At 44.1% G+C, this 26,730-nt stretch overlaps 1 protein-coding gene and 1 long non-coding RNA gene across 6 annotated transcripts in view; one reads left to right on the top strand and one right to left on the bottom strand.

Annotated features, from left to right (window-relative positions):
- Nf1 (neurofibromin 1) overlaps positions 1–18,376 on the top strand; it is a 246,953-nt gene extending 228,577 nt beyond the window's left edge. For 4 of the 5 annotated variants that reach the window (XM_038324990.2, XM_038324991.2, XM_038324992.2 and 1 more), the window contains 3 exons: positions 263–309; positions 1,788–2,004; positions 14,740–18,376. In XM_038324990.2, the coding sequence (XP_038180918.1) occupies positions 263–309; positions 1,788–2,004; positions 14,740–14,882 (407 nt within the window). In that variant the 3' untranslated portion in view covers positions 14,883–18,376. The remainder of the gene's footprint in view (positions 1–262; positions 310–1,787; positions 2,005–14,739) is intronic. The other variant, XM_038324993.2, reaches the window with a different exon arrangement.
- Positions 15,855–25,109, bottom strand: LOC119811269. The gene is made up of 4 exons (XR_005284961.1): positions 25,055–25,109; positions 24,077–24,570; positions 23,578–23,716; positions 15,855–16,142 (listed from the first exon to the last, which is right to left on the bottom strand). It is a non-coding gene; the product is annotated as an uncharacterized LOC119811269 (long non-coding RNA).
- Between the last annotated feature and the right edge of the window lie 1,621 nt (positions 25,110–26,730).

Below are 26,730 nucleotides of genomic sequence, written 5' to 3'. Positions count from 1 at the left end.
TCTCTAGAAGGGATAGGCTCCTTCCTGCTTCTCTCCCTCCTTCATGTCATTTTCTGACTCTAAGTTATATGTTCAGTAAGATAACTGCTTGACCACTTTATTAAAATGCTAAGCCTATTTTAAGAACATTTTAGTCATCTTTGACACTCATTTTAAAATGTCTTAAATATATGCATAGATTCTGTCGGCTATACAAGCTTAATTTCCATTACTATCTAAAGCTGCCTTGCTTGTTGTAAGAGTAGCATTTGATGTTTTACAGGTTTTGGTTTCAATGGCTTATGGCGGTTTGCAGGACCCTTTTCAAAGGTAAGAAAAAATACTTTTCTCTAATTTTTGATAAACCAGAGTCTTTAGCTATATTTGTCAGCCTGTTTCAGAGCACACACTATCCTCAAACCAAAGTGCCATCTCCAACACATTGTTTTAGAAAGATTTTTTCCAAAAGAGGCAATACCTTTAATATGTTTGTCTATTAATTTTTATTTTTATTTTAAAATATTGAATTCAGGCTTGACTTCTCAGAAGGGTGTGATAAAGCCTCTATGAAACTTGTCTGCTTGTAGACCAGTGGTTCTTAGCCTGTGGGTCATGACCCCTTTGGGGCGACATAATCAGATATTCACATTACGATTCGTAACAGTAACAAAATTACAGTTATGAAGTAGCAACGAAATAAGTTTATGTTTAGGGGTGACCACGACATAAGGAACTGTATTAAACGGTCGCAGCATTAGATTGAGAGCCACTGCTAGAGCTCTCCATGTGGCAGTAACTCACACACCTGTCTGGTGACTAGCAGAGAGCATGATGCCTGTTAAAATCTACCTCGGGCACATTTTTTTTTAAGATTTATTTATTTATTATGTATACAGTATTCTCAGTATTCTGTCTGCATGTATGCCTGCAGGCGAGAAGAGGGCACCAGATCTCATTACAGATGGTTGTGAGCCACCATGTGGTTGCTGGGAATTGAACTCAGGACCTTTGGAAGAGCAGGCAGTGCTCTTAACCACTAAGCCATCTCTCCAGCCCCTCTCGGGCACATTTTTACATCCAACTGTTATATTGAGTTTGTTCTTCACCGTTCATTTTCTTTGACTAGCGTTTGTTGGTGTACTGCATAAATTTGTGTTTAATATTTTTTTGTAGGTGGTCTCTTTTAAAATAATTGAAGTTCCTTGAAGGCAGGGCTTCTGCCCCACCTCACCACCACACACAGTGTCCTAGATACTGGGGTGTTAAATCTTGATGAGCTATCTATAGCTCATTCCATTTTTAAGGGTTAGATTTAGTTTATTTGTAATAACTGTTGATATGCATAGGTTGTCATTAAAAAGATGGGCCTGAAGTCACAGAAGTGTGTTGTGCAGACGTTTTTAACAGGTGGATGCTTATTATCTGCTGAGCCCCTCTGTGTCTGTCTGGGGGATCTGAGTAACAGCTGGCCTGATGGTGCTCTGCCCACTTTCTCTGCTTTGGGAAACTGGCTAGACATCATTGCTGAGGACTACATTGTCTGTATTCAAACCCTCTGTCTGGGCGTGGCTTTCAGAAATTGCAGGTTCATCTGGAAGCTTTTAGGGGAAGCTGAATAAAATTTCAAGCTTTAAATTCCATAGTTGTCTCTAAATACTACTCCAGTCCCCCTTTTTAATGGTCTAGAATATAAACAAAGGAAGAAAGCAAAACAGTCAACCAAGCCCCAGATATCAGTTAACCTTTCTTGGCTTCAGAGGGAATTTTTTTTAAATGGAGCTAAAATAATGTCCTATTTTCCATTACAGCAAACACAAATCCCAGACTATGCTGAGCTTATTGTTAAGTTTCTTGATGCCTTGATTGACACGTACTTGCCTGGAATTGATGAAGAAGCCAGTGAGGAGTCCCTCCTGACACCCACATCTCCTTACCCTCCTGCACTGCAGAGCCAGCTTAGTATCACTGCCAACCTTAACCTCTCTAATTCCATGACCTCACTTGCAACTTCCCAGCATTCCCCAGGTCAGTAAATGTGATCTTTTTGTGACTTTGAGCAATGATGCTACGATACCAACATTAGGAACTCCCTTGTGGTCAGATTATAGCAGATTTCGCTCCTTCTCCTCATGAGGTTCACTTTACATTTCTTTACTATGTAACTGACCATTATTACTCTTCAGAGCTGTCTGCTTGCCAACAAGTTGGATAAAAGAGAAGGAAATATGGAGTGATATTTAGTATCCACATAGGTTTGGACCAAAAGGACAAACTAAGCTACATTACCTATAAATGAACAGAACTGTAGTTCTTTTATCAGCTATACTAACACAACCCTAAGTACTTACATGTCTCTGATGCAGCATACTGTAAACACACACACATACAAAGTCTAGTCATCACCCCACTTTATTGCTGGTAGCAACAAGTGAGCCATCCATAGACCAAAGGCTAGCCTGTAGATCTGGGATTATGTAAACAACCAGACCAGACCCCCCCCCCAATAAAAAATCATTACAAAAAAAAAATTACATCTTGGAGCTGCAGAGATAACTATGTTGGTAGAATACTTCCCTTGAAAGCTTAAGGACCTGAATTAAATCCCGAAAACCAACATAAAAAAAAAAAAAAAAACCCACTTGTGTTGGCACATGCTTGTAATCCCAGCACCCAGGAGATAGAGGCAGAACACCTGGGGCTAAGTAGCCAGCTAGTCTAGCCTACTTGGTAATTTCCAGGACAGTGAGACTCTCTGATTCACAGAAAGGTAGACTTGAGGAACAACACACACACAGAAGAAAAAGAAATCTTAAAATCCACCATTATAATCCTTCTGTAGAGTCACTCTTGGATTGATCAAATGGGGAAAGTGGACCAGTGAAATTTTATTTTTATTTATTTATTTTTATTTTGAGATAGGGTCTCACTTTATAATTCCAGCTGACCTAGAACTCTGTGTAGACTGGGCTGGCCTAAACTCACAGAGATCCACCTGCTTTACTTTCCAGTGCCAGGATTGAAGATGTATGCACTCATAGATGATGAAATTTGGAATTCAGTACACAGAGTAGTAATAGCTAAGAGCCCCTGGTACTGGAAGAAAACAGATGGCAGAATGTCCCTGCCCAGCTCCAGGCTCAGTTACTGTCTAAAGGAATAGCTTTATGCAGCTCTGGTTGGCGCTAGAGTGCTCACTATAGAACATTAGCTCTGTTGTGTGAGTTGTGAAGACAGTGGTAACACTGAAAAGCTGATGCTTGGGTCGTGTGCTCTATTGAAAAGCTTTTCTTCTAAGTTTGTAAAAATGTTTCAAAAGGATTCCTTACTTAAGTTACCTAAGTTTCATTATCTGAAAAGGTCGTATGTGGCAATCTCAGTCTATAGGGAAAGTCTTTGAAGTGGTGTGCATAGTCCATGTCAGGGCTAGTTGTTAGCGTACGTTTTCCTACAGGAGTCACGCTCTGTAAATAGACTCTGTGAATAGTTGTCACGGTGTTACATGAACATTTCCATGACGTGGTAGTTTGAAGATGCTAAAGAATAAGGCAAGGTAGAATACCCAACTTATATTATACACTATTTTGTAAAACAATTGTATTAAATTCTTGTTTTGTTTTTCAAGACAGGTTTTCTCTATGTAGCCCTGCCTGCCCTGAAACTCAACTCTCTAGACCAGACTGGCCTCAGACTCACAGAACTCTGCCAGCCTCTGCCTCCCCAAGTGCTGAGATTAAAGTTGTGCGCCAACACCACCCAGCTATATTCAGTTCTTAAACTTTCTTTCTGAATTATCGATCAGGTGATTCTTTTATCTCTCAGTAGTCTGCCCATTTTTTCCCCATATCACCAGTGTTTGCGGCATCCCTTGTTCTCTAGGACAAGTGTGGTCCTACACCAGCATCAGCATCATTTGAGATTAGGTGCTTGAGCCTCCCGTGCCTCCTATGTAAAACCCCAACCATGGAGCCCAGTCAGCCTCATGATGAATGTGAGTGATTCTTGTGCACGCTGGGCTTTAAGAAGCTACCGTAATTTCTATCTGTGCTCCAAATGTGTGACTTGTGTTGCAGCCCTCAGACTCTCTTGCTTTAACCTAATGATGAGCAAAGAAGCTTGTATGAAAGTCATGTTGAATCTTTTTTTCAGGAGTGGGAGGAGGGAGGTTGATCATGGTCTCACTCAGTATGTAGCCCTGACTGTCCTGGAACTTACTATGTAGGCCACGCTGGCTTCAGACTTAAAGAGTTACACCTGCCTCTGCCTTCTGAGTACTGGGATTAAAGATGTGTGCTTAGCTATATGTTGAATCTTCATGACTATTTTATTCCAAGTCCTCTCCCTACACCCTCTTCAGATATCAGAGAATGAGCATATTAGAAAGATCCAGAAAAAGGTTGGGAATGGAGCTCAGTGGTGTAAAGTCCTAGGTTTAATCCTCACCATAAAAAGAAGGGTATGGTGGCTCATATCTGGAACCCCAGGCAAGAGAACCACTTTTTAAAAAAATTCTTTTTTTAAATTGATATTTATTGAGCTCTACATATTTCTCTGCTTCCCTCCCTACCTCCCCCCCCCTTTAGTCCTCCCCCAAGGTCCCCATGCTCCCAATTTACTCAGGAGATCTTGACTTTTTCTACTCTCTACTTCCCATAGATTAGATCTATGTAAGTCTCTCTTAGTGTCCACATTGTTGTCGAAGTTCTCTGGGATTGTGGTTTGTAGGCTGGCTTTCTTGGCTTTATGTTTAAAAACCTCCTATGAGTGAGTACATATGATAATTGTCTTTCTGGGTCTGGGTTACCTCACTCAAAATAATGTTTTCTAGTTCCATCCATGTGCCTGCAAAATTCAAGCTGTCGTTATTTTTTTCTGCTGTGTAGTACTCTATTATGTAAATGTACCACTTTTTTTTTTTTTATCCATTCTTCGATCAAGGGGCATTTAGGTTGTTTCCAGGTTCTGGCTATGACAAACAAAGCTGCTATGGACATAGTTGAGCACATGTCCTTGTGGCACGATTGAGCATCCTTTGGATATTTACCCAAAAGTGATATTACTGGGACTTGAGGAAGGTTATATCCTAATTTTCTGAGAAATCACCACACTGACATCCAAAGGGGCTGTACCAGCTTGCATTCCCACCAGCAATGCAGAAGTGTTCCCTTTTCCCCACAACCTCTCCAGCATAAGTTGTCATCAGTGTTTTTGATCTTGGCCATTCTTACAGGTGTCAGATGGAATCTCAGAGTTGTTTTGATTTGCATTTCTCTGATGACTAAGGATGTTGAACATTTCCTTAAGTGTCTTTTAGCCATTTTAGATTCCTCTGTTGAGAGTTCTCTGTTTAGGTCTGTACTCCATTTTTTTTAAATTGGATTATGTGATCTTTTGGTGTCCAGTTTCTTGAGTTCTTTGTATATTTTGGAGATCAGACCTCTGTCTGATGTGGGGTTAGTGAAGATCTTTTCCCATTCTGTAGGCTGTCGTTTTGTCTTGTTGACCATGTCCTTTGCTTTACAGAAGCTTTTCGGTTTCAGGAGGTCCCATTTATTAATTGTTTCTCTCAGTGTCTGTGCTGCTGGGGTTCTATTTAGGAAGTGGTTCCCTGTGCCAATGCGTTCAAATGTACTTCCCACTTTCTCTTCTGTGAGGTTCAGTGTGTCTGGCTTTATGTTGAGGTCTTTGATCCATTTGGACTTGAGTTTTGTGCATGGTGATAGATACGGGTCTATTTTCATTCTTCTACACATTGATATCCAGTTATGCCAGCACCACTTGTTAAATATGCTTTCTTTTTTCCATTTGATATTTTTTGATTCTTTATCAAAGATTAGGTGTTCGAAGATGTGTGGATTGATATCCGGGTCTTTTATTCAGTTCCATTGGTCCTCCTGTCTGTTCTTATGCCAATACCAAGCTGTTTTCAGTACTGTATCTCTGTAGTAGAGTTTGAAGTCAGGGATTGTGATGCCTCCAGAAGTTCTTTTATTGTACAGGATTGTTTTGGGTATCCTGGGTATTTTGCTTTTCCATATGAAGTTGGGTACCATTTTTTTTTTTTGAGGTCTTTGAAGAATTTTGCTACTCGTTGTATTGAATCTGTAGATTACTTTTGGTAAGATCACCATTTTTACTATGTTAATTCTGCCTTCCCAAGAGCATGGGAGTTCTTTCCACTTTCTGGTGTCTTCTTCAATTTTTTTCTTCAAAGATTTAAAGTTCTTGTCATACAAGTCTTCCACTTGTTTGGTTAGATTTACTCCAAGATATCTTATGCTATTTGTGGCTATTGTGAAAGGTGTTGATTTCTCTGATTTCTTCCCCGGCCCTTTTACCATCTGTGTACAGGAGGGCTACCGATTTTTTTTTTTTTTTTGAGTTAATCTTATATCCTGCTACATTGCTGAAAGTGTGAGTTGTAGAAGTTCCTTGGTAGAATTTTTGGGATCACTTATGTAAAGTATCATATCATCAGCAAACAGTGAGATTCTGACTTCTTTTCTAATTTGTATCCCCTTGATATCCCTTTGGTGTCTTATTGCTCTAGCTAGGACCTCAAGAGCTATATTGAATAGATATGGAGAGAGTGAACAACCTTGTCTTGTTCTTGATTTCAGTGGAATCGCTGGGAGTTTCTCTCCATTTAGTTTGATGTTGGCTGTTGGCTTGCTGTATATTGCCTTAATTATGTTTAGGTATGTTCCTTGTATCCCTGCTCTCTCCAAGACCTTTATCATGAAGGGATTTTGTATTTTGTCAAAAGCATTTTCGGCATCAAAGAGATGATCATGTGGTTTTTATTTTTCAGCTTGTTTATATGGTGGATTACGTAGATAGATTTTCGTATGTTGAACCATCCCTGCATCTGTGGGATAAAGCCAACTTGATCATGGTGGATGATGGTTCTGATGTGTTCTTGGATTCGATTTGCCAGTATTTTATTTAGTATTTTTGCATCAATGTTCATGAGTGAGATTGGTCTGTAATTCTCTTTCTTAGTAATGTGTTTCTGTGGTTTAGGTATCAGGGTACCTGTAGCCTCATAAAAAGAGTTTGGCAATGTTCCTTCTGTTTCTATTGTGTGGAACAATTTGAGGAGTATTGGTATTAGTTCTTCTTTGAAAGTCTTGTAGAATTCTGAGCTGAAACCATCTGGTCCTGGGTTTTTGTTTTGTTTTGTTTTGTTTTGTTTTTGTTTTTTTGGTTTTTTTGGTTTTTTTTGGTTGGGAGACTTTTGATGACTGTTTCTATTTCTTCAGCAGTTATAGGTCTGTTTAATTTGCTTATCTGGTCTTGATTTAATTTTGGTAAGTGATATTTATCCAGAAAGTTGTCCATTTCCTTTAAGTTTTCCAATTTTGTGGAGTACAGGTTTTCAAAATATGACCTGATGATCTTCTGTATTTCCCCTGTGTCTGTTGTTCTGTCCCCCTTTTCATTTCTTGTTTTGTTAATTTGGATGTTCTCTCTCTGTCTGTTGGTTAGTTTGGATAAACGTTTGTCTATTTTGTTGATTTTCTCAAAGAACCAAGTCTTTGTCTCATTGATTCTTTGTATTGTTTTCTTTGTTTCTATTTTGTTGATTTCAGCTCTCAAATTGATTATCTCCTGCTGTCTAGTTCTCTTAGGTGAGTTTGCTTTTTTTGTTGTTGTTCTAATGTTTTCAAATGTTCTGTTAATTCACTGGTGTGGGATTTTTCCAGCTTCTTTATGTACGCGTTTAGTGCTATGAACTTTCCTCTTAACACTGCTTTCATTGTGTCCCGTATATTTGGGTATGTTGTGTGGTCATTTTCATTGAATTTTAGAAAGTCTTTTACTTTCCCCCTTTATTTCTTCCTTGACCCATTGATGGTTCAGGTGAGCATTGTTTAATTTCCATGTGTTTGTGGGTTTTCTGGAATTAGTATTGCTGTTGACTTCTAGTTTTAAAGCATGGTGCGCTGATAAGGTACATTGGGTTAGTCCAGTTTTTTTGTATTTGTTGAGGTTTGTTTTGTTACCGAGTATGTGGTCGTTTTTTGAGAAGGTTCCATGAGGTGCTGAGAAGAAGGTATATTCTTTTCTGTTTGGATGGAATATTCTATAGATATCTGTTAAGTCCATTTGAGTCATAACATCTGTTAGTTCTCTTATTTCTCTGCTTATTTTTTGTCTGATTGACCTGTGTCCAGAGGTGAGAGGGGAGTGTTGAAGTCTCCCACTCCCCTCCGACCAGTGTGTGGGGTTTAATGTATGATTTAAGCTTTAGAAGTGTTTCTTTGACATATGAGGGTGCCCTTGTATTTGGGGCATAGATGTTCAGTATTGAAATTTCCTCTTGATGGATTTTTCCTGTGACTAATATGAAATGACCTTTGGCCTAGGTTACTGTATCTGTAAATCCTGGTCTGGATTTCCTCCTGCAGAAGTCCCTGGGTTGGAGTTGGACTTATTCAGCGGTTACTCTCTTGTACCTGTTCCAATGGAGATTGTTGACTCCGGATCTCGTCGGTGGCTCAGTCCTGTTCCGCCCGCCCATATCCCAGGACTGGGTTTGCTCCTGGTTTCTGCTCCTGGTGGCGCAGCTGGTTCAGTCCCTCTCCGGTTCCGGTGGAAATTACAGATTCTGAGTCAAGTTGTTGGCTCAATCCTGGTCTGCCAGGAAGCACAATTTTGTTTTGTTTTGTTTTTCGAGACAGGGTTTCTCTGTAGCTTTGGAGCCTATCCTGGAACTAGCTCCTATAGACCAGGCCGGCCTCGAACTCAGAGAACCTCTTTGAATTTGAGCCCAAAATGGACTACAGAGTGGGACCCTATTTTTAAATTTAAAAAAAAAAATGCTAAACAGAACTATATATACTTAATACTTCCTGAGAAGTAGTTTAATATACTCATTTCCACAGTTTTAAAATCAGCTGTATTCTCTTATTATAGTGTCTTCAATTTTTACATTATTTAGGAAGCATTTGAACACCCTTTTCCCCCTGGCATCTTTTCTAGCTCTCTGGCTAGCCTGAATCTTGTAGCAGTCCTCTTGCTTCAGCCTCTGAAGGTGTGTGCCACACACATAGCTGTGAACACTTATTGTGTAAGTGTGGATTATGCATGCTCACACATTTAGAGTCTTCCTTTACAAGTTTTTTTAATGTATATTAATATTTTATCTTAATGTGTGTGTGTGTGTACGCACACGTGCGTGCACATCAGGTGCATGCATTTTCTGAGGAGACCAAAAGAAGGCATGAGATCCTCTGGAACTGAAGTTATAAAGGGTTGTGAGCTGCCATGTGGGGGCTGGAAATTGAACTCAGGTCCTCTGAGAGAGCAGCCAGTGCTCTTAACCTCTGAGCCATGTCTCTAGCCCTTACTTCCATACATTTAGAGATGAGAGATGCCCTGATTACAAGGACTTGAGAGTTTTTGCCTGTGGATGTCAGTGTTGAGTCTTAAGTGAAAAATATTTCTTTCCAGTCTATGGTGTTTAACAGATTCTAAGACACAGCTGTCTTTTGTTTTCCTTAAACACAAGATTTATACTGTACTATGTAGTAAATATCTAAAATTGGAGCCAGTAAAAGGGCTCAGTGTGAACTTGGCAGTGGTGACACACACTTTTAATCCCAGCACGCAGGGAGCAGAGACAGGAAAGTCTCTGTGAGTTCCAGGAGAGCTTGGTCTACAAAGTAAGTGCCAGAGCAGACAGCACTACACAAAGAAATAATGTCCTGAAAAGCAAACAAACAAGGTTCAGTTGCTACAGGCGCCTGCCAGCAGTTCGGTTCCCACAGTGTGAACTGACCCCAAGAGTTGTCTTCTGACAGCCACTCTTCAGCTCCACAGTGAGTTCCAGGCCAGTCTGGGCTATATTATGGGAAGCTTTGTGCGTCTCTCCGACACATATTCACAGCAGCAGAGTCGCCTGCCTCAGGGCTCTCTGAGTGCAAGGATGGCACAATATAACTCTTCTGATGCTTTGTGATACTTCTCATGCTGTGTTAGGGACCTTTGCTTGGGAGAATCAGTATTGTTCTTAGGAAATTAATGGTTAGAATTCCTTAAATAAAGCCAGCTTCCTTGTGAATACCAGGGATGGTAGTCAGTATCCAGTGTGCAGCAGCTTTCTCCCTGCTTCCAGCTCTGCACATCCTTCCTTCCTTCCTTCCCTCCCTCACTTCCCCCAGCTCCTCTGTGCACTAAGCCAGCAGTTTTCAAGTAGCTCCTCTCTCATCAAGCCCTCGCCTCCCCATCTTTGTACAAAACATTGCTTCTACACTCAAGCAGGGCCCTCAGCATGAGGCTCCCCAGCAGCAGTCCTGGAGATGCAGTGTTGCTGAGACAGCGCAGGACCACCTGGCTAGTGTGTCCTGTTTTAGTTAAACTGCCCTTCTCCCTGCCTTAGTTTGCTGTCCTGTCCTTAGACTAACACAGCAGGTTAACAGAAATAATTGTGTGCCCACCCCCAATAAAGCCAGCCCCATCCTAAGACTGATTGTATATTCTGTCACTCGTGATTTAAAGATGAATGTCATTAATGAACTAGTACTAGGAAGGACTAGAAAGAAATGTAGCACATCACTGCCTGATTTTGAAATGGCCTGCATCTCCCATTGCTACCTAGAGAGGTGAGACCGCAAATGAAAAAGAAATGCCAGCATTAGGGAAAGCCCATACATTCTGAAAACTCCTACACTTCTAAATTTGTATATCCAGCTCAAAACATAAATATTTCTAAATATATACTTGGAATAGCTCCGTGACTGCAGTCACTGTAGCTTATGTAACTATCATGCTTAGCTTCTCTTTAGGGTGCTTTGTGTTTCCTTACATTAGCTTTGGTCGTTTTACAAATCGCAGCATTAGGTTTGAGTCCTGTGCATGTCTCCTAAAACTTAATTTGCTAGCTATTTAATCTCTTTAATTCCAGGTATCAGAAACACTTAATTTATTTTTAAAAAGTAATTATTTTATCTGTGCAATTCAGAAAAATTCTTCACATAGATTGCTACCCAGCTTTTCTCACAGCTGTAAAATAGACAGTGTGTTGTACTCAATCCCCAGAATGAAAGCAAAAGCCAAGGGGGCGGCAGGTAGCTTAGAATCTAGTACAAGCAGCTTCTTTTGGTTCCATTTTCAGCATCCAAAAAGTTCATCTGAATAATTAATTCTTACTATGGAGGCAGCAAGAGTTCTGCTCCAGTTAAGACTGGGCTTTAGGGCTGAGACCGTAGCCTGGTGGAGCACTGGGCAGCATACAGAAGGCCCTTGGCTCACTCTTGGCACCACAAAGAAGACATCAGCTTTGTCTTTCAGCATGGTTGCCCACTCATGTGGAGAAAAGAATTTTCTGACAGGTTTGCCCTATTCTATGTAGGGAACTGATGGAGGCAGGTAGGAACCCATAGATACCAGAGTAAAATGCTGAAAGATCAGAGAGACAAAGAAGCAAACCACAGCCACCTCGCCAACTTCTCAGCCAAAAGGGGGCCAAGCTCCTGTCTCTGTCCTGCTTTGCCACTTCCTCTCTCCGCCCAGCCATACCATTTCCTATTTCCTCCTTCCATTGCTGGGATTAAAGGTGTGTGCCACCACTGCCTGGCCTCCATGGTTAACTGGTGGCTAGCTCCGCCCTCCAGTCAAGAGGCAAGCTTCATTTGTCAGAGCACAAACAAGATATCAGCACACCCCAGTGGGCTGCTGCACAAGTGCTGGAGTTGGGTTGTCATTGTCTCACCTTTGGTGTACCTTTGGGCAGATGACTCAGTGTTTCCCTGAAGTGTTGTAGTGTGTGTTTGTTATTTGCCACAGAAGTAGCTTTAGGTGAATAGTGTCAAAACAGAGACGTTCTGATACCTGCCTTCAAGGAACTCAGGCTGTAGTAGGGAGGCAGGCAAGCATCTGGAGTATAATTGGGCAGATCTTATCCCAACTCATTCAGTACAGTGTTGACCCAAATGCCTGTTAGTGTCTTTCTTCATCTGGAGCCAGCTCAGCACAGTGCTGTTAATGCTGAGCCCTGCGTCCTTGTAACTGGCTGCCTGCTAAGATCATCAGAAGCTTAAGCTTTGTTTCCTTTGGGTGGTGACTTGGAGTTTTGCTTTTGTACCCATGAAGGGAAGGGGAATTACTGCCTAGAATAGGAGAGTGCAGATGTAGAGCTTCCGAGAGGCCAGCCTGAAGTAAGACCTGTGCCAGCACAGAGATTCTGTCTTATGTGAGCAGTCTGCTGTCCCGCAGCAGCATAGGAAGCTGTTCCCAAATTCCACCTTAGAGGTAGAAAAGAATGCTGCCAAAAGTTCAGAAGAAAATTAATATGAGCACTAGGTTCACTCTGTTACCCTAGTTCTGCTTTCCCAGTAATTTGTATGTTGGTATAAATATAATTTATTTTACTGCTTTTTAAAAAAATAACTCTCCCCAAACTTATTTTAAATATCTCCCTTTTATTTATTCTTTGACAATTTTATACATATATACAGTGCTCTCCAAAATGTTTATGCAGCCTCCTCCTGGATCTTTACAATAAGACCGTCACAGTTAGACTTAGGAAGCCTGGCATACTGTTTTGCCTTCCCACTTACTCATTAGGAAATAAGATGTAACAGCTTCCTATTAAGGAAGTAACCTCCATTGAAAAAGTGCTGGACTTGAGCATACAGCTCACATGTAGATATCAGGGAATGGATGGGTACACTAATGTCAGGTACACTGACAGCCTGTGGTCATTTCACAGGGAAGAAGCTGGCTGAGAAACATTTCTCTTTCTAATAAGGCATGTGGTGTCATCCCGCATTGCCAAGTAAGGACTGCATGCTTCGGGGCTGTGCGCTAGCTATCGCATTTTGAGCTGGAAGGAAACATTTAGCTGACAATTATTGCAAGTTATTAGGCAGATTTTATAAGAAAACAAAAAGTGAATGGTGACTGGTCCCTTTCTGGGTGTTTTCACTCTACCGAAGAGATAATATGCTTGCTTATACACGTGTGGTTGTAGGCAAGAGCGAGCACACCCATATAGGAGACAGAGATTAGCTCTGGTGGGATCAAAGGAAACAGGAGAGACAACAGAAGACGGGAGCGGAACTGTATTGGAATTGGAGGGTCGACTTCAAATGCAAGATGTGGCTTCTAGAGAACAGTAATCCCAGCCTCGGTTCAATTCATGAGCCCACAGATTGCCACATTGACCTATTCTATTTCCTCTAACATAATAAATACCTCTTGTCTTGAAATAATACTTTCTTGCCCCCAAATGAAAATGTTTCCATTCCCAAGTGTAATGATTCTTTTAAAATTCAAACAGTCCACACAAAAAAAGCAAGTTAAAGCTACTCCTGGAACAAGTATGCTGTCAGAGTGTACCATGTGGACAGGTGCTTCCCTGTCCTTCCTTTCTGTACTTGGATCACCTCTCCTCTTGCTCGTCTCCCTTCTGTAGCTGAACATTTGTACCAGCTCTGGAGTGTTTCCCATCAGTAGATCCTAAGTTTACAATAAAATAAACTTTTTAGAAGAAAATCCATTCAAAATCAATATCCAGGGCTAGGCATAGTAGTGTACGCCTTTAAGTCCAGTACTCTACTCTGAAGGCAGAGGCAGGCAGACCTCTATGAGTTCCAGGACAGCCTGGTCTGCACAGAGAGACTCTGCTCAGTCAATAAGTGGTCAATAAATCGGTCAATAAATGATCAATATCTATATGAAGGATCGTGCTAACTACTGCCCACACCTCCTCAGGCACTGCTTTCCTGTAAGCTTTACCAGTATGATGAAATCTTTTTGTTTTGTTTTGTTTTTCAAGACAAGAGTTTCTCTGTAGCTTTGGAGCCTGTCCTTGTAGGCCAGCCTGTCTTGTAGACGAGGCTGGCCTCGGACTCACAGAGATCCGCCTGCCTCTGCTTCTGCCTCTGCCTCCTGAGTGCTGGAATTAAAGGCGTGTGCCACCACTGCCTGGCTGAGATCTTTTTTTTTTTTTTTAATCTCCCCTTTTGTTCTAATTACCTTTCTGGAAATATCATTTACATTATTTATAAATTCATTATAGGACCCTGAGAGAGAGAAATGTCATCTGCTTGATTAAGGTTAAGAATTGTGTGGTGGCTCGTCATGGTTGAAAAGAAGCAAAGGTCCCAGAGCATAGCCGTGTGTTTGCGGACCTTTTCAGAAAATGCTTTCATTCCTCCAGCACAGGCACTGAGGGCAATAAAGTGAAAAGCACCCACCTTTTTCTGAAATGGCAGATAAACAGAAAGATGGAGGCTGTTTGTGACTTTTACAGATGTGTGGCTGGAAGCTGCCCTCTGCTGGACACTTCTGGTATGGCTGGAAGAGTGCTCTCCAGGCTTCCCTGGTGGCCTCCATTCAGCTGTTCTTGCAACTTCTTTTTTCTCTTATGCTATTTTACTGCGATGATAACAAATCCAGCTTAGCGGGGCTGGAGAGATAGCTCAGTGGTTAAGAGCACTGCCTGCTCTTCCAAAGGTCCCGAGTTCAATTCCCAGCAACCACATGGTGGCTCACAACCATCTGTAACAGGGTCTGGTGCCCTCTTCTGGCATGCAGGCATACACACAGACAGAATGTTGTATACATAAAAAATAAACAAATAAATATTTTTTAAAAAACAAGTCCAGCTTAGCACAGTGTGAGGCCCTGTGCATGACGAGGCCTTCATGAACATCCTAGCAGTTTACTCTGTGATGGAGTGTTCTGGAACCATTCACCAGGTTATATTGCACACACAAGTAATGAGAGGAGTAACCAGCTGCTCTTTCTCTCCAGGAATCGACAAGGAGAACGTTGAACTCTCCCCCACCACTGGCCACTGTAACAGTGGACGAACTCGCCATGGATCCGCAAGCCAAGTGCAGAAGCAGAGAAGCGCTGGCAGTTTCAAACGTAATAGCATTAAGAAGATCGTGTGAAGCTTTCTTTCTTTCACTTTTTAAACCAACCTAATATGGGCTTCTCACTATTGACCCTTCCCTAACTTGGTCCTGTCCCACACTGCACTGCTGCACTTCGTGTCTTATGAACCCATCCAGTCTGCCACGTTGCCAGACGATCAACTCTTGGAAGCATTGCCTAAATTTAATGCTGCTTTTCTTAAATGTTTTTCCTTCTACTTTGGCATGTGTGAGCACCTGTTCTGACAACTGCAGAGAAAGCAGGAGGTCAGTAACCCTGAACTGAGAGCGTGGATTGTGGGAGCGGATGAGCCCGGTGCCACTGCTGCCGGCTGCAGGCCGTGCATGGAGGCTGGCCTTCTTTGTTTCCTTGTCTTACAGAGTGAAGTGCTTGTCTTAGTTACACACTTTCCAAGTTTGGGGGAGAAAGAATATTTTAACCCCAGTGTATTTAATCTTCTAGCTGTGGACTTTTTTTTACCTTATGAAGTTGAAGGAACCATAGAGGTCAAGCCTCAATGAATTTACACCATAAAGCCACAAGCCAGGTACTTGGGGGAGGGGGATAAACTAGTATTTTGTAATGGGTTCTTAAGAAATACTAACATTTGAGTATTAGCAATAATTACAGGAAAATAAGCATGACCACATACATCTTAACATTGCTGAATTAAAGCTATCGGTTCTGAGGCCTTATTCATACTTGGTCATCCAAACTAGGTAATCTTTTTTCCTGTTGATTATCTTTTAATCTTTACATATGAAGGTGTTTTGTTATTTTTTTGTAAGCCAAGACTATACTAAGTATAGTAACTACACTTGTTTTTGCACTTGCTTTCTCCTCCTCTTTCCTAAGTGATTCTGAGCAGGGTAATTAGCAGACAGAGTGTGGAAACTTGTTTCCAGAAGCTAATTTTCATAGCTGTTTCCATTGGCTCCAAAGCAAAATGGAATGGTACGTGACTTAGGGTAGGTGATATTTTTATTTTGTTAAATAATTTTCCAAGAAACAAAATATGCTGTATATTATCATAAATTTCTTTGCTAAGATGTATTTTTTAAATCTTTTCATCTTCCTCCTCTCCTCCAAGTAAAATCAGGAATCTCTAGCAGAACATTTGGATTCTATCTGATAGGGTTACATTTAATCACTGTGAAGTCTGGTCAGCTGCGTGGTGTGCCAGTAAGGGGCCTCTAGCATTGCTGCTGTGCAGAGGGGCATGGGTGAGCATGCCACAGGCCCTCCCAGGAGATGCGCATCCAGCTGCTTCATGGTACCTGCAGTATGCAAAACAGTTGACTTGAGTGAGCGCAGTAGTATGTGGATGCTCTCATTTAAGATTGACTATATTTATTTTTTAAAGTTATTATCCCTCTACTCCCAGGTTCCCTTCATATATTAAGATATAATGGCTTTGGGAGGAACAAAAAGAAACCCAGGGGGGAGGGGGCTGTAGTGATAGCTCACTAGTGGATTTCAGTAAATTAAACTCCACAGCTAAGTCAGTAAATAATGGTACATTTAAGTGTTCTGACTTTAATAATATAACATATTTCACATTTATCCATACAGTAACATTGTAATATGTTAATGTAAATAAAATTGCTTTTGATATTCAGAAATAACAAGAATTTAATTTTTTTTAATTTGTTTACAGTCCTGGGAAAAGTAAGAACCATTTGCCAAAATAAAAGGAAAAACCCTTAGTATTAGTAGTGATTTTAACACAGACTCATTGGAAAGTACTGAAAACAGATGCAGAGAACTAAGCTTTAGTTTTCAGCTGTTGTGAGGAGTCCATCAGAGTAGCATGTCAGAGACAAGCAAGGCTGTAATGGCCGAGAGTCTAGGCTGCTGGGGCACACCACCACAGCTCTGGTTCCTGCAAGCAGCCGTGGGCAGGGTGAGGCTTTTCCGTAACCTTGGTTGCTCATTTTTCCTCTTAGGAGACTGGTGCATTTGATGGTGGCCATTCCCACTCCTTGGCCTCTCCCATCAAAACAGGGAAACTCGTAAATGTAGCGCGCTTTCTGTAAGGGGTTCCCCACGGTACTACAGTTGTTAAACATCCCCCATTTGAGCATTTGAGCTCCCCTTGGAAAGACCAAATGGAGCCACCTCCAAATTCGAAAATACGTCTGACCAATTCATTCAAGCAACTCCTGAAGAGTTCAGTTGTAACTAGTGTACAGAACTTCCAGCTTTTTTTTTTCTATGTGTGTATTTTCAAGACAGGGTTTCTCTGTGTAGCCCTGGCTGTCCCAGAACACTGTAAACCAGGCTGGCCTTGAACTCACAGAGATCCGCCTGCCTCTGCCTCCCAAGTGCTGGGATCAAAGGTGTGCGCCACCATCGCCTGGCAGAACTTCCATCTTTTAAGGAAAGTAACTTTCTAAGCAGCTGAAGCTAAGGAGCCTAAGCTGCCCACTTAGACTTGTCACCAGCTGCCCACTCCCCCTGGAGGAGGTGCCTGTCAGTCCCACTTCTCCCAATCCCAAGAGCAGCTGGAGTTCTGAGTGATGCCCATTTTACATCATTCAGTGGGAGTTCTGCGATTTGTTCTCAATTTGTGTTTCCCTGACTTAAAAGAACAGGAACTGCCATGTTTATGTTGTGATGACCCGTCTGTTGGCCAGTGCTCCTGTCCCGGGCTTCCCTGCCCTGCACTGTGGGAACATAGCACTCTGCTGACTAGTTACTCTTGCCTATGCATTGCTGAGCTGGGGAGCAAGGACACCACAGTACAGTTGGCCCCCCACCTCCGGGATGAACATACTAGTGGGGGACGGGAGCCAGCAGCCCTTTCCTCCGGTGTTAGGGTTGCAAGTTCCTGTGGGAAATTGGAGTTTTGTCTGGGGGGTTTGGGTTTTGTTTTGTTTTCTTTCTCTCTTTCTTTCTCTTTCTTCCTTCCTTCCTTCCTTCCTTTCTTTCTTTCTTTCTTTCTTTCTTTCTTTCTTTCTTTCTTTCCCTACATATACCCCCAAGCATATTGAAGCATGTCTTACTCAATATTATGCAATGGACTTATACAAAAATCCACTTAGTGTCAGCCACACGATTTTTTTAATGCAGTATATTCACCTGTAAATAGTTTGTGTAAAATTTGACAGAAAAGTCTATTTACTACATTGTAAATACATGTGATGATATATTGTATTATTTTGCTTTTTTGTAAAGCAGTTAGTTGCTGTACATGGATAACAAACAAAAATTTGATTATTCTGGTGTTCGTATTGCTAACTTCTTCCTGCGACTGCGTTACATCATTTAAAGAAAATGCTGTGTGTTGTAAACTGACCTTGTATATGATAACGTTCCTTCCCATTGGGCAGTTCCCTGCCTCCAGCCTGGTTGATATTGTAACCAGCAGGAGAAATTCTGCCCGACACAGACTCCGTCACTCTGGGGAAATCCATAGAAATCTGTTTCAGATCATTGTCCCCATCTCCTCCCCTCCTGTGTATGTCCTCCCACCCCCCTTTTTTTTAAGTAAAATGTAAATTCAATCTGCTTTAAACTGTGAGGCGTTTTTACTATCTCCATATGCATCGGACTGTTTTCTTACTTCCTCCGGGTCTTTTAAAACTTTGGGCCATTTCAGCCCTTTCAGGTGTGTTGTGGTTTGCCTCGCCTTAAGGGAACGGTCTTTCTCTGGAAGTAAAATCGTTTGGGTGGAATAAATGGGGGCCTGTCAAACACAGAGGTGACTCTCACTCTGGGATAGGCAGGCTTACTTTCTGAGGAGTAGCCTGTCATCAACACCAGGACTCCCTGGTATCAGTTGTATCTGCTTGAGTGAGCAGTGCAAACCACCTCCCATCAGGGGCTGCTGCCCTACTTACTCCTAAAGGAGAAGGAAGCCTCCTGGCCCTGGGAGAAACTGTCCTCAGAAGAGTTCCTTCTCACTGAGCAAATGATCCAGATGTGCTGTCTGCTTGTGGGGAGGTGACTTAGTGACCACGGAGCTGGAATGAGTGGAGCCAAGACGTCCATTCCTTACCTACACAGGCAGGCCTTTCCAAAGCTGTGGCCCTGAGATGGAAGGAACCCTGGAGGTGGGTGCAGGAGCCGCCCTACCCTCATACGGTGTTTGGCCCGTTTTTAAGTCTGCTCAGTTACGAGTGCACGTGTGTACTCAGGAGTGCTCAGTACATGGTCATTAGGCACACGTGTAAAAGATTAACAACAAAAACCTGACAAAAGGCACCCTCGAAAGCGCAGTGATACCGCCCCCGAAGGTGCCCCGCTCAGTGGCTGACACTAGCAGGCTGGGGATTCAGCTCAGTGGTAAGAGTGCTTGCCTAGCACAGACAAGGTCCTGAGTTGATGCTCAGTACCACAAAAGAAAAGGCTCCTTCTGGACAGGTAGTCCAAGTCCTCAGTCACAGGTTCAAGTTGGCCAGAGCTACGTTATAAGACCTTGCCTCAAAACAAAAACTTTCTAAAAGTCCCCTTTTCTTGGGGGAGGGGGTCTGTGTATTTCACATATACACGTGTATCTATTTAAGCTCTAAAGCAACATCATACATTTTACCTAAAAAGAACCAAGTCTTGGTCAGTTTGTATTCTATCCAGAAGCATCCTGGAAATTTTCTAGGTCCTTTACCACGTGCAGGTGCTAGGAGCTGCCCAGGTAGTGAATTAGGTTCCAAGGTTATGGCCTTCAGAACCCCACCACCACCACCCAAGGGCCACTTCCACCAGGTAAGATAGGGAGGTCACACTGGAGTCTTAACCTAGGTCCTTTCTGCTCACAAGTCAGAGTGTAGCTAAGCATAAATCCTTTCAAGGGGGAAAAATGTCAGCATCTGTAACCTCTACTGCCTGGATTCCTCTGTTCAAAGACACACCTTCAATAATTGGGCCCAACCCTGAACCCGGCATTGCAAGAAATGTGGCCTCACCCACTAGGGACTTGCGATTCAGTGGGGATAACTGATGGGCATGTGCCCTTAGATATGGGTGGGGGTTGAGAGGGACAGTGGCAAACAGAATTAGTAACTGAGAATTTGGGACTTGGAAATAAACAGGAAGTGTGTGTGCACAGGGACTAATGATGAGAAAGGTTCCTCTGTCTTTAGTGCCTGGGAGGAACCTATCTAGGCAGTAAAGGAACTGGTCCCAACAGGAAACAGCCACGGGGCTGGCTTCCTGGGTTCCCACTGTCCTCCAGTTTCTCAGTTAAGGACAGAGCTCAACCTCACTTCCCACAAGAAAGATACTTAAAGATACACCTTGACCCAAGGTCACAGATACAGGCCCCTTTCCAGATCCTTGATTCTAGACACTTCAGTCTGACCCAGAGTTGAGATAGAATTAGCCTTACTGGCTTGTTCGTCTGAGGAACAAAGGCAGAAGGGAGTGTAGGGGGATCTCGGCCTCCTCCAAACTCCAGCACCACTACCCATACACACGGGTTTTGTGGGAGACAAAAGTCATAGCTAAAAGAGCTGGAGAGAGAGCTTAGTGGTTAAGAACACAGGCTGCTTTTGCAGAGGGCTCAGATTTGATTCCTGGCACCCACATGGTGGCTTACAGCCGGCTGTAACTCCGGTTCCGGGGATCTGATGCCCTCTCCTGACCTTCCTGGGTACTACATGTATATGGTGCACTTACGCAGGCAAAACACCCATGTACATAAAAATAAATCTTTTTTTAAAATTGTCACCAAAACATGAAGACCTTTGAGTTTGTAGCAATCAGTCATTTGGTGACTCCTATGCACCTGGTTTTCCAAGATACACTGGAGCCTCAGTATCTTGTGGAAGTGTTCTGACTCCTGCCAGCCATGGTGGAACCATGTCTGCCCGATCCTCCTAGCTCCCTGGTTAGACTCTGGGCTCAGACAAGGGAAGGCCTTGGTCAGAAAAGCTTAGTAACACTTACGAAATAACATTTAAAGTTCTGTGTTATAGGGGAACAACACAGACGGAAAATTAGCGAAGAAGCCCTCATTCACAATAGCATCTCCAGTGCAAAATCCCAGACAAAATAGAGATGACCTGTGTAAAAGACCTATGGGAAACTTCTGAGCCTAGGGCCAGGGTGTAGCGCCATGGGAGACTGCGCACTAGAGCTGGTGGGGGGTGGGGGAGAAGTGAAAAACCAAAGCCCAACTCCAGTGCACACAGAAGTTTCACTAACAGTAGTTTCCAAACTACTCCAGCAACTTTCACAAACAACCACACACATGCAAAAAGAAATATAAAGGCCATTTCACCCACAAAAAGCAAGAAAGGAAGGCATAGCAGGACAGCCTTTATGCTTTAAGAAAGGCGCAGTTTGCCTTGTTTGTTATCCTATTGCTCCTGCCCAGTGCATGCATGCTCACCCGTTGGGAGTGTGCCACCCAGAGGGAAAGGGGCTGAGCTGGGTGGCACACACTGTAATCCCCAACACTCAGGAGGCCAAGGCAGGAGGACTGCTGTGGCCTACAAGGTCAGACTCGCTCTCAAGAGAAATGAAAAGATTCCCTCAAGAGAATGGCTCCTTCCTGTCCTCCATCATGTCTCATATTGCAAACAGAGCCTGGCTCCCCACCTCTAAAATATCCCTTAGCCCTAGACCCCAAAAACCTTAGGAATAAGCAAGAAAGCACAGCTGAGGGAAAGACACTACGAGAATATTTACAAGGAAACTCTAGAAGTAAGACAGCTTTGAGAATATCTAGAACTGGTGGAATAGGAGCAAGACCGGAAATGGTGATGCTCGGTGGATGTGGTTGGGATGCACGGTACACTTGGACAAAATTGTTGTAATGAAGCATCATTCATTCAGGCAGTGTACACTGAGGGATGCTTTTTAAACCGACAGTAGTTGGTAAGTGCTCGGCGGCAGGCAGAGCACTCGGCAGACGTGCAAAGACCTGGGGTCAAACCCTAGCACTGGAAAGGGTCAAAACTTACTGTTGTGATTGAATTGGAACAGGTCCACTTTATACTATGCTTCGTGTGTGATTGCACACACACACATTTTATCCACTTCAAAGCTCTTTCTACCTTGCTGTTTATCTGTCACCAGCCAGCAGGGGGCTCTGCTCAGCCACTTTTGTTGAGGCCCTTGTGCAAAGGCTGGGACTGCACTGCCCCGTCCACCCGGCAGAAAAGGGATTGCACGACACATGCACTGGGCAATACAGTGTCCGCTAGCCAAAAGCAGCTGCTGAACATGGAAGGGGTGATTATGAGGATTAGAAGCTCATCTTAAAAACAAACAGCAACAACAACAAAATAATGGTATCTCTGTGTCCCCCTGACTGACTGGAACTCACCATGGAGACCAGGCTGGCCTCAAACTCACAGAGATCTACCTGCCTCTGCTTTCTGGGATTAAAGGCATGTGCCGCCACATCCAGCTCAATGAGTGCAGTTTTTGCTCCCGGGAGATGGCAGCGGATCAGAATGCTTCTCTTCAAGCGTGAGGACCTGAGTTTGAATCCTCAGTCCCCACATAAAAAGCTGAAGGTGGCTGCACATGCCTGTGATCCCAGCACGAGGAACGGATGGATCCCCCAAGCCTTGCTGGCCGGCCAGCCTAGCAGGAGCCACAGCGATTTCAGGGCAGCGAGATGAACGACAGAAGAGGACACCTGAAGCCCTCCTGTGGCTGTCCTCCTCCTGGCCCTAGCATGCACACGCATGTACGCAGGCACTTCCACACCTAAGCTCACATACTGCAAAGGAAGGAGGGAAACGGGGGAGGTGCATTTTCCACTTCGATGGCACGTGAACGGTGAGGTGCGATTCACAGCCGCCAGGCTGCACAGACCACACACCTGCTCACAGTTCCCTGCCCTTCCACACGCTTCCCTGAGTCATGAGGGTCACAAGGAACTGTCCTCTGTCCATAATGAGGTGTGCTGGAAAGACTGGCACAGACAGCAATCATCGCCCCAATAGACAACCTTGCGTCTTCTCAGCGAAAGACATCCTCTTATGCCTGCTTGGACGGCCTCACAGGTTCCGTGGTCTCAGGCCCAGCAACCAAAACCCCATGCCAAATGAAAAGGCTCTTTCTCAGCCTCAATAAATAACTCATAAAAAATTAATTTTAAGAAAAGAGAAAGCTAGAAAAAAATGGTCAATGAATATGAATGAGTACGCCGTAAATGCCACACATTCTGAGACTGTATGACAAAATCCACACGCCGCTTAGCAAACAGGAAGCGTGGACTGGCTAGTTTTATGTCTACTTGACACAGCTAGGATTAACTGAAAGGAGGGACCGGCTAAGAAGGCATTGCCTCCATTAGATCCTGCTGTGGGGCATTTTCTTAATTAGTGATTGACCGGAAAGGGCCCAGCCCATTGTGGGTGGGGCCACCCCTGGGCTAGTGGTTCTGGGTCCTGTAAGAAAGCAAGCTGATCTCTGGGTTCGAGGCCAGAGCAAGTTCCAGGACAGCCAGGGCTACAAAGAGAAACCCTGTTTCCAAAAACCAAAAGGGAAAGAGAGAGAGAGAGAGAGAGAGAGAGAGAGAGAGAGAGAGAGAGAGAGAGAGAGAGAGAGAGAGAGAAAGCAGGCTGATCAAGGCAGTGTGCGGCACCCTCCAGGGCCTCTCCATTCGCTCCCGCCTCCAGGTTCCTGCCCTGCTTGAGTTCCGTCCCTGACTTCGTCAGTGATGAACTAGGTACAGTGTGAAGTGTGGCCCAAATAAACCCTTTCCTCCCCAAGCTGCTTTTGGTTATTGTGTATCATCACAGTGGTAGAACTTACCCCAACTAAGACCAAGAGCAAGCTGAAACAGTGGGATACTTTTTTATTTTCCTGAGATGGGGGTCTTGCTTGCTGTGTTGGATTCCTGGGCTGGGACTACACGTATGAGCTGAAGCACCTGCCTTGAATGCCGTCCCACCTGTCAAAGTAGCAGAAACAGGATATAACCCCACTGTGGTGCCGCGGGCTCGCATGTGACCGGGTACCGTTTTTTCTCTGTCACCAGCCTTAAAGATGTCTACCCTTGCTTTAGAATACTCTAGGAATAGAACACAGAGAAATAAGTCACGAGGAGGCTGTGGCTTTGATTGATGTTAGAACCCCTGGAGATAACCAAAACGCTAGGGTTTTCTACACTCATCTAACACGGTGGTTCTCAACCTCATAATGCTGTGACCCTTTAACACGTGCTGTGGTGACCCCAACCATAAACTTATTATGGTTGCTGCTCCATAACTGTAATTTTGCTACTGTTACAGATTGTAATGTGAATACCTACGTTTCCTGATGACCGAGAACTCTGATCTGTTTCCATTATGTAGCCTCTGAAAATGGACACATCCTGAGGGTGTAGCACAGTGGTAGAGCATTTTCTTGTAGGGCTGGATTTGATCTTCAGGACTGAAGAAAGGGAGTTCCAGGATGCAGCTTCAGGAGCTCTGGCTGTCCTGGAACTCGCTCTGTAGACCAGGCTAGCCTCCAACTCAGAGATCAGCTTGCTTTCAAAAAGTAGGGTTTTTTTTTTTATTGCGCATAGTGGTACATATTTTTAATCCCAGAGCTGAGGAGGCAGAGACAGGAGGGTTCCTGGAGTTCACCAGGCAGCTACCATAGCCTATCGTGCAAGTCCTGGGTCCTAATGAGAGACCCTGTCTCAAACACCAGGCTGGAGGAGCGGAAGTGATGTGATAGCTCAATAGTTGAGACACATGCTGCTCTTCCAGGGACCTCACTTCTTTCTGTTCCTTGCACCACACTGGCAGCTCACATGGCCTGTATGTAACAGAAGATATCCTCTTCTGACATCCTCAATAGCATGTGGCATACTCTTGCCCAAGCATACACAAATACACATAAGGAAAAATAAATGTAACAAGAAACCAAGGTGGCTCCTCAGGAATGAATCATGCATGCACCATACACATGTGTGCATGTGCTCACACAACAACACTCACATGGTAGGTTTTTAGCTAATTTAGATTCCAGGGAACTGGGTTTGTTCCTCCTTCTTTGGAGGAATATTTGCAAGATTGACATTAAGAGGCCCGAGGCCTGGCAAAGGGAGCCAGAGAGGCCAGCGGTCATTACAGCCCTTCTCTCCCCTCTCAGGACCTCTGCTCAGGGGCTCTCTACACTGTCAGCCTGGTGAGGCAGCTCTCAGGCTGCTGAGGGGCCTGAAAATATACCTGTGTGCATGAGCAGTAATCTAATTAATCTTAATCAATAAAAACCAGGAGTCAAATATTGGGGTAAAGACCTGGAAGAGCAGAGAACCCGGAGCAGCCGCCAGTTGCTTCTTTCCTCTCTTGTTTCTCAGTCCAAAAGGGCTGAGATCCTGCCTACACCCCACCCAATCACTTCCTGTCCCACCTCCCAAGTGCTAGGATTAAAGGTGTGTGCCTGACTTCTATGGTTAACTAGTGGCTAGCTCTGCCCTCTGATCTCCAGGCAAGCTTTGCCAGAACACAAACACAATATGCCATGACGTTTCCACAAGAACACAGGGCAGGGTGCACACTGCTCAGGGTATGCACTCCTGAGCCCAGGCCCTGGCCTCAGTTCTTTGGGCTTGAAGCCACTGCTGCCTCCTGTTCTTCCTTGCCTCTCTGAGGGCACTCACTGCCTGTGAACTATGCCTTCAGCCCCGAGAAGGGGACTGGTGTCCTGGCTAGAACAAGGGGGATGGATGGGCAGGCCTTACCACTAGCCATGAGAACACTTGTGAAGAAAGGGCCAGCAGAGCAAGGGAGACAGCTGACTCAGGAGTGCTTCTTGGATGAGGTGACCAAGGACGGAGAAGGGAGGACCATCCAGAGGGGGGAACAGCCTGTGGCAGCTGTGAGTGTCCACTGATAAGCTCCCATGGGAGGTAGTCGGCACTACAGAGTCCTGGGGTACGGTAATTGCTCAGCAAAGCAGACTGTGTGTGTGCACAGACAGGGGCTTCTGGCTGCAGCCCAGGCTGAGGACTGGGGGGGGGGGGTTCTCTTAGGCAGAAGGAGCAACAGAGAAGGAGAAACTAGAGAATACAGACCTGTGCAACCTGCGGGGTGTGTGTGTGTGTGTGTGTGTGTGTGTGTGTGTGTGTGTGTGCGTGTGTGTGTGTGGGGGGGGGGTATCTGCTTTGGAAACCTTGAAGACTCTAGACATAAATGCTAGAGCCCTGCCCACAGGCCACCTTCAGGGGCCCTTTCTGAATCTGTAAAGGGACAGTGTGGTAGCACGTGCCTTTAATCCCAGCACTGCAGGAGCAGATGCAGCCCAGGCCAGCCAGGGCTACATAGTGAGAACTTGTCTCAAATAAATAATAATAATATTAACGGTGGCCGGGCGGTGGTGGCGCACGCCTTTGGTCCCAGCACTTGGGAGGCAGAGGCAGGCGGATCTCTGTGAGTTCGAGACCAGCCTGGTCTACAAGAGCTAGTTCCAGGACAGGCTCCAAAGCCACAGAGAAACCCTGTCTTGAAAAAACCAAAAAAAAAAAAAAAATAATAATATTAACGGTGATGGTGATAATAATAATTAATGGGGGGTTGGAAATATGGCTCAGGGGTTCAGAGCACCAGCTGCCCTTCCAGAGGACCAAGATTTGATCCCCAGCACCCACAAGGCAGCTCCCAACTATCTGTAACTCCAGTCCCAGGGGATCTGACGCTCTCTTGTAGCTTCCTGGAGTGATACGTGCCCATCAGGCTGAGACATACACACAGGCCAATCACACACACACACAAAATACATTAAAATTTTTTAAATATTAAAATGGAAGAATCCTGGAAGGAACGTCAGCTTCCTGCTTCTGCGAGTTGGAGGGGTTCTGGGTAGGCACCCCTTCCTCACCCAAGCTCCTGCAGGCAAGGAAGGATCAGGTCTCAGATACAGTGCCACCCCAGTGTAGCCCAGGCCTGCCAGGGACCCATCACCCCCAGAACCTAC

This window comes from Arvicola amphibius, chromosome 4, assembly GCF_903992535.2.
Source record: "Arvicola amphibius chromosome 4, mArvAmp1.2, whole genome shotgun sequence".
NCBI classification, from domain to species: domain Eukaryota; kingdom Metazoa; phylum Chordata; class Mammalia; order Rodentia; family Cricetidae; genus Arvicola; species Arvicola amphibius.
The sequence above is the reverse complement of the archived record's forward strand: the minus strand, read 5'-3'. Positions and strand labels throughout refer to the sequence as shown.